At 39.7% G+C, this 10,502-nt stretch overlaps 1 protein-coding gene across 1 annotated transcript in view; it reads right to left on the bottom strand.

Moving 5' to 3' along the window:
• Positions 1-837: 837 nt before the first annotated feature.
• The window catches only part of LOC126199041 (myrosinase 1-like), a 49,382-nt gene continuing 39,717 nt past the window's right edge, over positions 838-10,502 (bottom strand). The window contains exon 11 of the mRNA XM_049935745.1: positions 838-1,059. Coding sequence (XP_049791702.1) covers positions 912-1,059 — 148 coding nt within the window. The 3' untranslated portion in view covers positions 838-911. The remainder of the gene's footprint in view (positions 1,060-10,502) is intronic.

Here is a 10,502-nt window from a genome sequence, read left to right as displayed (position 1 = left end):
TACAGCCGACGTTGCTAGGAATGGTTCACTGACAAATACGGTCTCATTTGCCGAGACAATAGTTAGCATAGCCTTCAGCTACGTCATTTGCTACGACCTAGCAAGGCGCCATTACCAGTTTATATTGAGATTGTTATTAATGTATCAACAAGAGCTATGTTCTCCAATTATGGATTAAAGTTAAGTATTCCAAGAACTACGTTCTTTATTTATTAGACTCAACTCCTTTAATTGTTCCAGACCTCACGCCAGTCTGCGTGAGCGTAAACGCGTGCATTTCGGCCTCCTCTAGCAACACGGTGTTGGCGCTTCTGCCAACACATCAGGCACCATACGGCGTCCCGAGTAGGGGTGTGGGAACACTCGAACTCGACCAAGAGCCACTGGAGTAAACCTTGAGACGCAACTTCTTCCTGACTAGTGTAAATACGGTCATCTGTCATACGCGTTAGGTCATCTGTTATATGCATTACAATTACGGTTTTTTTTTTCTAACTGCCTTTTTTGCAGACGGTGTTCTTTGAGCTGTTTAGTATTAGCTAACTTATGGCTTGATGTCATAGAGGCCAGTTTAACGTGGATTCGTTGCCTCTAGGAATACTTTTGGGTATTAGTTTAAGATTTGTAGATTCAGACCACGGAGTATGATACGATTAGAAGGTAAAATCACATCCCCAATGTAAAGCAACCTCCGCAGAGGGGCTTGTCCAAAATACACAAATACGAAACCGAGAGCTGGATTTGTCAATGGAGGAAGCCGTATGGGCTCTCTATGAAACTTTCATTAAGGTTTAAGTTGAGGGTTTAAACATTTAGCAGCAAGAACAAGAGGCAACGTGTAGTTGGGGCGTTTATTAGACAGTTCTCCACTACGGCGAACAGTACAGGGAGCTCAGCCCAGCCGTGGCGGTTCACGGACGAGCGAAGACGGTGCTGTTGAAGTACTCGAGCGGCACCGTCCTGCTGGTGTAGATGCCGTTCATCAGCTCCAGCGACGCCTTGGGGGTCCTGGGCAGGTCGGGGTCGTCGATGTCCACCCGGAACACTCCCCACCTCGGCCTGTGGGCAGACGGAGACACGCGTTCAGTACCGGCAGCAATGCTGCGCTGAAACGTCACGTAAGCTACGAAAGGATCCACAACGTTATTAAACCTCTGAATGCATTAAATGTGACATTCATCCAAAGGTTGATAACCGACCTGCGAACAATACGTTACATTTTCTGACCATTTTGGAACACTGCTCAACCGCACTTGATGTTAAGGAAGGAAGCAAGATGGGGAGGTCAGGATTTAACGTCACGTCGACGAAAGATTATTAGAGACGGAGCACCAACTCGCATGATTGAAGGACTGGAAGGAAAATCGATCGTCTACTTTTAGACAGACTGGAATACTCTCTTTCAGATTCTAAAGGTGGCAGGGGTAAAATACAGGGAGCGAAAGGCTATTTACAATTTGTACAGAATCCAGAGGGCAGTTATAAGAGTCGAGAGACATGAAAGCGAAGCAGCGGTTGGGAAGGGAGTGAGACAGGGTTGTAGCCTGTCCCCGATGTTATTCCATCTGTATATTGAGCAAGCAGTAAAGGAAACAAAAGAAAATTTCGGAGTAGGTATTAAAGTCCATGGAGAAGAAATAAAAACTTTGAGGTTCGCCGATGACATTGTAATTCCGTCAGAGGCCGCAAAGGACTTGGAAGAGCAGTTGAACGCAATGGACAGTGTCTTGAAAGGAGGATACAAGATGAACATCAACAAAAGCAAAACGAGGATAATGGACTGTAGTCGAATTAAGTTGGGTAATGCTGAGGGAATTAGATTAGGAAATGAGACTCTTGAAGTAGTAAAGGAGTTTTGCTATTTGGGGAGCAAAATAACTGATGATGGTCGAAGTAGAGAGGATATAAAATGTAGACTGGCAATGGCAAGGAAAGCGTTTCTGAAGAAGAGAAATTTGTTAACATCGAGTATAGATTTAAGTGTCAGGAAGTCGTTTCTGAAAGTATTTGTATGGAGTGTAGCCATGTATGGAAGTGAAACATGTGTAAGTAGGCTGTTTAGGTTTTTTTATTGGTAACGCCACCTCAGTATGAAAATCACCGGCTGTGCCGTGTGCAGCCTGTGGCTGCTTTGCATTGTTGTAATACTCAACCATTGTAGTGTTAGGCAGCTGGCTGTGAACAGCGCGTAGCGTTGCGCAGTTGGAGGTGAGCCGCCAGCAGTGGTGGATGTGGGGAGAGAGATGGCGGAGTTTTGGAAGTTGTCATGAACTGCTCTATATATATATATATATGATGATATAAAGGTAAATACATTCTTTGTTCTCTATTAATATCTTTCATTTGCTAACTATCCCTATCAGTAGTTAGTGCCTTCCATAGTTTGAATCTTTTATTTAGCTGGCAGTAGTGGCGCTCGCTGTATTGCAGTAGCTTGAGCAGCGAAGATTTTTGTGAGGTGAGTGATTTGCGAAAGGTATAGTTTAATGTTAGTCAGGGCCATTCTCTTGTAGAGATTATTGAAAGTCAGATTGCGTTGCGCTAACAAAATATTGTGTGTTGAAAGTCAGATCGCGTTGCGCTAAAAAAAATATTGTGTGTCAGGTTAAGCACAGTCGTGTAAGATTGTTCAAAAGGGGAAGTTTCATATGTCGACCCTTAGCCGAGGATACCTCACTGGAATCTTCTGATTTTTTCTTGTAGTTTGTGTAATTAGTGTAGATTTTGTTTATTGCTAGCGCGTAATTGTAGAGAGAATTTCCATTGTAGTTGTAGTTTTTCATTGTTGTACAGTAAAACAGGTGTGGCATGCATGTAGATTTGCACCAAGTATTTCGCAGCTGCAATTAACTACATATTATTTTCAGTGTTATGTTAATGTGTTCTCTTATTTTTGATCTTCAAATTGTGCTTTTCTGTGTTGTCGTGTGAAATACTGTGACAATAATGGCGTGTGAAAAACGTAATACTAGGCTCCAAAGTAAATTGAGAAATGACAGCGAAGACGAAAGCAGTGTGTTAGCGCCACCGAGTAATGAATTAACTGATGTTCAAAGTAATAATTTGGTAATTGTGCATACGGAAATGGAGCGGGCGGCAAACAATGGTGTAGACAGCGAAACAATTAGAGAACAGGGAAGCATTATCGATCGATCGGTCGGCAATAGCTCGGCTCAGGAATCCGAAATGACACGAGACGATCTCACAAATACTGTAGATTCAGGTTTTGGGTCCTCACCGTTTTCTCAAATAAGTCAAGACACATTTTCTGCTTGTCAAAATGTGAATGTTGCCGGTGCAACTTCACTGCCGAAAAGCACTGAGGAACGTGTTTCAGACACCAGTGCATTGTTATTACAATTAATGCAACAAATGGGACAAAAGCTTGAAAAATTAGACACAATGGAACAAAATCTTCAAAAGTTAGACACAACGCTTGAACAAAATCAGAGTCAAACACAGCAACAGTTAGACGCAATGGAACAAAAGCTTCAAAAGTTAGACTCAGTGGAAAATAAGCTTGAACAAACACGTGAAGATTTAACTACCGAGTTACATAATATTGAATCGAAATGTCAAAAAGTCTGTAATGATGTAAAAACACAAATTTGTGAACATTTTCAACCTATTTTTTCGCGGCATGAAAATGCATTACAGAATCACGAAGCAGCCATAAAAGAACTGCAAACCATTGTTCATGAAAATCATGAGACCTTGTCGGCTAAAATTGACTCAGTTGCATCTACCGATTCGGTTACGCAACTTGCAAAAACTCAAGAAAACTTAAAGGACACAGTAGATTCGATTTCAACACAAATGGACACTCTGAAACTTGGTTCAGAAAAACACACTGAGGAAATGTGTTCACTATCGGAGAAAGTAGCCGAACTTTCGGATCAGTTCACTAACTTATCTACGAAGGTAGATGATAATCTGAACGACACAAAACCGGTAGTCTTTAATGACACAGAAGAGTATGAAGAAATTAGAAAATTCAAACAAAATCAAAATCAAATCAATACACAGTACAAAAGAGAAATCCGCGAAGTACAAGATCAGCTGACACAGGTAATACAAGAATTACGTATTTCAGAGGACACTCGCGCCCCAATACGGGAAGAGGGACATAGAAATACGGAACAACCACAAAATAATAACACAGGACACTTCGGAAATTATGAAAGAAATTGGCAAGGCACACCGAATTTTGAGATGGAACCGCCGACACGACGTAACAATGACCGATATGCGACTCGCCGACATGATGACTTTGACTATAAGCTGTTCATTACTACACGTAAATTCAAAACGTTTAAAAATTCTGCCAACGACATTCATCCACAAGCGTGGCTCCATCAATTCTCTCATTGTTTTCCCCCTAACTGGTCATTAGAACACAGATTAGAATTTATGTGTGGCTATTTAGAGAATGAACCAGCTGTAAGAATGCGTTCGGTCATTCACGATTGTCATAGTGATGGAGAATTTTACCATGCCTTCCTCTCAGCATATTGGTCTCAAGCCACACAAGACCGAGTAAAACATGGCATCATAATGATGAAACATTTCGAACAATCTGAATTCTCCAGTCTTGTGAAATATTTTGAAGACATGTTGCACAAGAATCACTACCTGTCAAACCCATACAGCCCCTCAGAACTCATCCGCATTTGCTTAATCAAACTGCCTGAACATTTGCGACATATTATTTTAGCAGGACGTTGCAAAGACGACATTGAAGCTTTTCAGGGACTCTTACAAGAATTAGAAATTGACACAGACAGTCGAGGGATGCGAAAACAGGAAAACAATCACTACAGATCACATCCGTCGCAATTCCGCGATGAAAGAAATAATAACTGGACGCGACAAGGCTATTCTCACAACACAAATCGTGACCGAAACAGACACCACCCGTATGACAACCGTTGGCAGAGTAAAAATAATTACAGAGAAAGATCGCATTTCCATAGTAATGACTATCACAGAGACTACCAGAGAAACAGTCAATATGGGAACCAAAATAATTATTATCAAGGGAGGCAGAATAACTTCAGACGCAACAGTTCGGCGCACAGTTACGATTCAGGGAGAAATTCTCCACCACGTGATGGACAAGGAAGAAACTACGGAACCTACCGACATGACGACAGACGATATATTCGTAACGACAGACCTGAATTGCATCCGAACTGGCGGGATTTAAACAGAGCAGGGCCTTCTCGTCAGAGTGAATTTGTAGAAGTTAGGTCTCCTAATCCCAATAACGGCGCGCGTCAACAAAGAGACAGACAATGACTCGCACAGCAGGCAGCCGCGTGCGCCCGCTGGCTCCGAGAAAAATAATATAAGACGCTAGCCTTCCAGCATTCTTTACCGATGTATACAACATGATAATTGCGTTGAAGTTGAAACTCTGCGTACTAGGAAGAGTAAAGGTTTACACCACATTTCACATGTAAAACCGTTTATTGAAAGATAATCTGCTTTTTTTTTTAATGCAACATTTTGGTTTACTTGCAAATACATTATGGATTCAAGGTGCTTTCTGAGAGATACCAGGTGACACAGTGGTTAGTCTATTTGACAGCTACACGACTATATCACGACGCTACTAATGTGTGACACAATTCACCTTGTTGCTTTTGCGGTGTATCTGTTTTATATCTGCACAGTTTTTCTGAATTCTTCTGGAAAGTAAAACATGTTTTAGTAGTAACTTTTGTGGTATAGCAACAATGAGGCAGCCTTTTCCGTAGCACAACAATACGTTACAGCACAGTACTTTCTTCATCACAACAATAAGCGTAATAACTAAGATATCTATACGCAAAGCATTTCACTTTTGTGTATCATCAGGTAAGTACATTGACTTCTGCAGAACTTAGCTTTCGGAGGACGATAATTACGACACTTCCACAGAATTATCTTACAGCAAGACGCACATTTAGCGTTACAGGACACGCATTTGAGTGATTAATTTGGTACTTAAAACATTTATTTTTAAAGATATTTGAAGTACAATGATACGAAGTTTTTCCGTGATATATTTCATTCCATTGCTGTAATCTGTAACACCTGAGGGTATAATTACATTAATCCTCAGGGGGGTACACGCTTACTTTGTGTACCATGTGTGTGGCAACCACAAGGAACCCTAGCTAATATGGTATTTGCTTATACAACTTTACACATCGGTACCATATTTCTCTAACACAGAATTACACAGCTATCTGATTATTTACCTGAGAGAGACAAACATTTATTTTACTATGTCAGTGACAGACGTTTACGTAATTTCACAGTTGGACACCTTCACACTTATGAAATTGTATTTTGTCTGTACTTTGTAAACTGTTCATATTTTTTCGGAACCATTGTGATACTATGAGAGCTTTGAATGATATATTTGGTAAGGGAGCATGATTTTAAGGTACGTTTGAGGTAGATGACACTTTTGAAATGAGCAGAGAATTACTTTTAGGTTTTAAAATATTCAGGAAGCTACGACGATTTTGAGATTTGAATGAGGTGTTACGATGTTATTTTAACGACGACGATGTGTATTATGCTGCTGAGGTATGTTTATGGTCAAGAAGCTGATGCTATATGAGTTATTTGATTATGCTACGTATTTATTAACAGGAAATATTGAAGAAGCGTCGACGAATTTGTATATGTGTAATAAGGTAAGGAGTAATGAATAGTGATTAGGGCACTCTGATTTGTGGAAAAGGTTGTTGGAAACCAAGAATCGTACTTTAAGAGTTATGAAATGTGTGTAAATGCGTGAATGTATCACAATGCTGACGAATATTTTTTTTGGACACTTACATTTATAGGATTTTGTTTCTACAGATTTGCAACACTAATTCTTGACCTGTGAAACATTTTTATATCAGACTGCCACTGTAGCGCAAACTGCTGTCGTAAATATTTCCGTACGAAAGTTAAGTGACCACCTGCATGTAATGCGTCGCGGGCACCCACCTGGGCGACAGCCGCCCGAAAAAAAAAAAAAAATCCATTAGCCTTCCAGCGGCATAGGTGGAGAGAAAAAAAAAAAGAGGCAATTAACCTCGCTATTGACGTTCCTTTGTAGAAAGCATCGCAAATACGACACGCTTATTACTTGGAAACATATCGTACTTTCTGATATTTACTGAAATGCCTAATGAAATGACAAGAAATAATTTGTCTACACACCTGATTATGACTACTGTCTTTCTAGATGAGAGATTTTTTTACTAACTTATGAAATGTCACATGACTATTGAATGATATTTTTATGCTCTGCCTTTCATAGTTGCTTATTTCATTTGATATCTAGTTTCCAGCTGTGTTGCAGCATTGGTTTCATAAAAAAAAATTCATTTGCTAATGTGAACACTTTCTGTCAACAGATCTATTAAATAATTACTTTATGACCCACATTCTTCGAAAAAGGAGCTCTTGGAATGGAAAGAACAATAAGAAGGGACTAGTAACAGTTACTGCACACATAATTTTCTTTTCAAGTACATGGTAATATTTTTTTTACAATAAGTTGTTGTGGTGCACCACTTTAATTACATAGACATTAAGATGTGATTATACATTTCCCTTATCTGCATTGTTGTCTTTACTGTAATATTTTTCTGCTTGAGCGTTGTCATGTTTAGATATAATTTATTGCTTTTGCTTCTGCTGTTTGCCAGGCATAATGTTACTGAATTTGACTTTGTATTACGCTGTTAAGCCAGTTTTACTAATGATTATTTTATTGTTTGCTGCGCATTGCCTCATATTAGTTGTAATGTTGAATTGCTTGGTAATTTAGATTTACTGTAGCTTGCTTTGCCAGTTTGAAATTTTTGTCATTGATGTTTATTGTTTTATGTGATGCTGCATTGCCTCGTCCCTTGGTATATATATATCTGAGCTCAGTAGATTTAAGTTAGCTTAAGAGGGGGTAGACTATATAAGAAACTAACTATGATGAATTGGAAGCAATGCATTGACAAGGTATATAAAAAAAGATTTGGGCCTAAATGAGTATTGTACAATGAGCCATATTTATTTTGAAAGACTTATGGTTGGAATACAGAAAAGAGGTACAGATAGGACTTTTTGGGAATAATGATGAACACAGGGAGATCTCCAAGAACAAAAAAGGTTTTGTTCGCACAATACTGCAGTACCAAAAGTTACACTGAAAACGAACCCTATCCATTCCTTTTGTGTCATCCCTCTATGTGTTTGTGTACCCTTGTGTATTTGTGTTTTTCCTGTCTTTATGTGTTTAGCTGATTAGAGCTATGTTGTAGAATTTTTCTAATACTATGTTATTTACTTGGTAAATTCTGTTTTGTTGCTCATATGTGGAGGTGATGTTTCAAAAGTTATTCTGATCTTTATGTAAGTACTTATGTCATTATTTTTGTAACACTGATGTATATGTTTATTTCTATTCTTTTGTAAAGCCCCTATTACTACGAATGTTATCTCTACTATTATGTTTTTAATGATGTTTTCTGTATCTTTGTAATTGTATTCTTATGTTATAAAATTGTAATTGACACCAGTTCATCAAATTAAGTAACTTCTAAGTTACATTTCACTGCACACGTTTCTGTTGGTCATAGTATATGGACAATATGTGAGAAGTAGGGACTGATAGTGTTTGCACGTGTGTTAATAATTCAGCAAGGGACTGGATAACAGCATTGCTGGTTCTAAGGACAATTCCAAAACTTTGTGAGTGCACAAGTGGTGGTTATGGACTTGCTATATTAGCCGCAAGACTCTTCAATGGTGATTGTGCACCTGCACATTTGCAACAGATGGCTGCTGGCCATCTCTACAAGGACTACAGTGGGTCTGCGTCTTTGCTGACTCACCAGTACCATTATTTCTACAAGGACTGCAGTGGGTCTGCACCTCTGGTGGCCCACCAATACCATAATCTCTACCAAGACTACAGTGGGTCTGCTCTGTGATGACCTACCCACCAATACTCTTCAAAACTTCGACTGACTCCGCTGTGGGTTTGCTCTGTTGTGGCCCATTACCTGTCAGCATGTCAAGAGTCAGCACTGTCTTTCCGTTGGAAGGACAACGATACTTCTTCAAGACTGCAGGGAAATCCACTACTTCCGTGTGCATTTTCTTTTACTGCTCAGACTTTGAGAAAAACACTGCAATGTGATGAATGATCAGGACTGTCTTTATGGACTGTGAGAAAATTTTAGCTTTTGACCAACATTGTATCAATAAGTGTGTGCATTTGATTTCTTTGTTATTGTAATTACGATTATGAAAAATTTTAACAAATATGTATTGGCCAGTGCCCAACAAAATTTGTAAAATTTTTTGTGGGGAGCATGGGGGCTATGTAAGTAGGCTGTTTAGGTTTTTTTATTGGTAACGCCACCTCAGTATGAAAATCACCGGCTGTGCCGTGTGCAGCCTGTGGCTGCTTTGCATTGTTGTAATACTCAACCATTGTAGTGTTAGGCAGCTGGCTGTGAACAGCGCGTAGCGTTGCGCAGTTGGAGGTGAGCCGCCAGCAGTGGTGGATGTGGGGAGAGAGATGGCGGAGTTTTGGAAGTTGTCATGAACTGCTCTATATATATATATATATATATATATATATATATATATATATGATGATATAAAGGTAAATACATTCTTTGTTCTCTATTAATATCTTTCATTTGCTAACTATCCCTATCAGTAGTTAGTGCCTTCCATAGTTTGAATCTTTTATTTAGCTGGCAGTAGTGGCGCTCGCTGTATTGCAGTAGCTTGAGCAGCGAAGATTTTTGTGAGGTGAGTGATTTGCGAAAGGTATAGTTTAATGTTAGTCAGGGCCATTCTCTTGTAGAGATTATTGAAAGTCAGATTGCGTTGCGCTAACAAAATATTGTGTGTTGAAAGTCAGATCGCGTTGCGCTAAAAAAAATATTGTGTGTCAGGTTAAGCACAGTCGTGTAAGATTGTTCAAAGGGGAAGTTTCACATGGACGACAACCAGTTTGGACAAGAAGACAATAGAAGCTTTCGAAGTGTGGTGCTACAGAGGAATGCTGAAGATTAGATGGGTAGATCACATAACTAATGAGGAGGTATTGCATAGAATTGGGGAGAAGAGGAGTTTGTGGCACAACTTGACAAGAAGAAGGGACCGGTTGGTGGGACATGTTCTGAGGCATCAAGCGATCACAAATTTGGCATTGGAGGGCAGCGTGGAGGGTAAAAGTCGTAGAGGGAGACCAAGAGATGAATACACTAAGCAGATTCAGAAGGATGTAGGCTGCAGTAGGTACTGGGAGATGAAGAAGATTGCACAGGATAGAGTAGCATGGAGAGCTGCATCAAACCAGTCTCAGGACTGAAGACAACAACAACAACACATCATAGCAGTTGCCTTAAGCGATTTAGAGGAAACACAGAAAACGCAAAGTTGAATGATCGGACAACAATTTGACTAGTCCGCCCGAAAGGAAGTGCAGTGTGCTTGCC

This window comes from Schistocerca nitens, chromosome 8 (assembly GCF_023898315.1).
Source record: "Schistocerca nitens isolate TAMUIC-IGC-003100 chromosome 8, iqSchNite1.1, whole genome shotgun sequence".
Classification (NCBI taxonomy): Eukaryota; Metazoa; Arthropoda; class Insecta; order Orthoptera; family Acrididae; genus Schistocerca; species Schistocerca nitens.
This window is presented reverse-complemented; position numbering and strand designations above follow the sequence as displayed.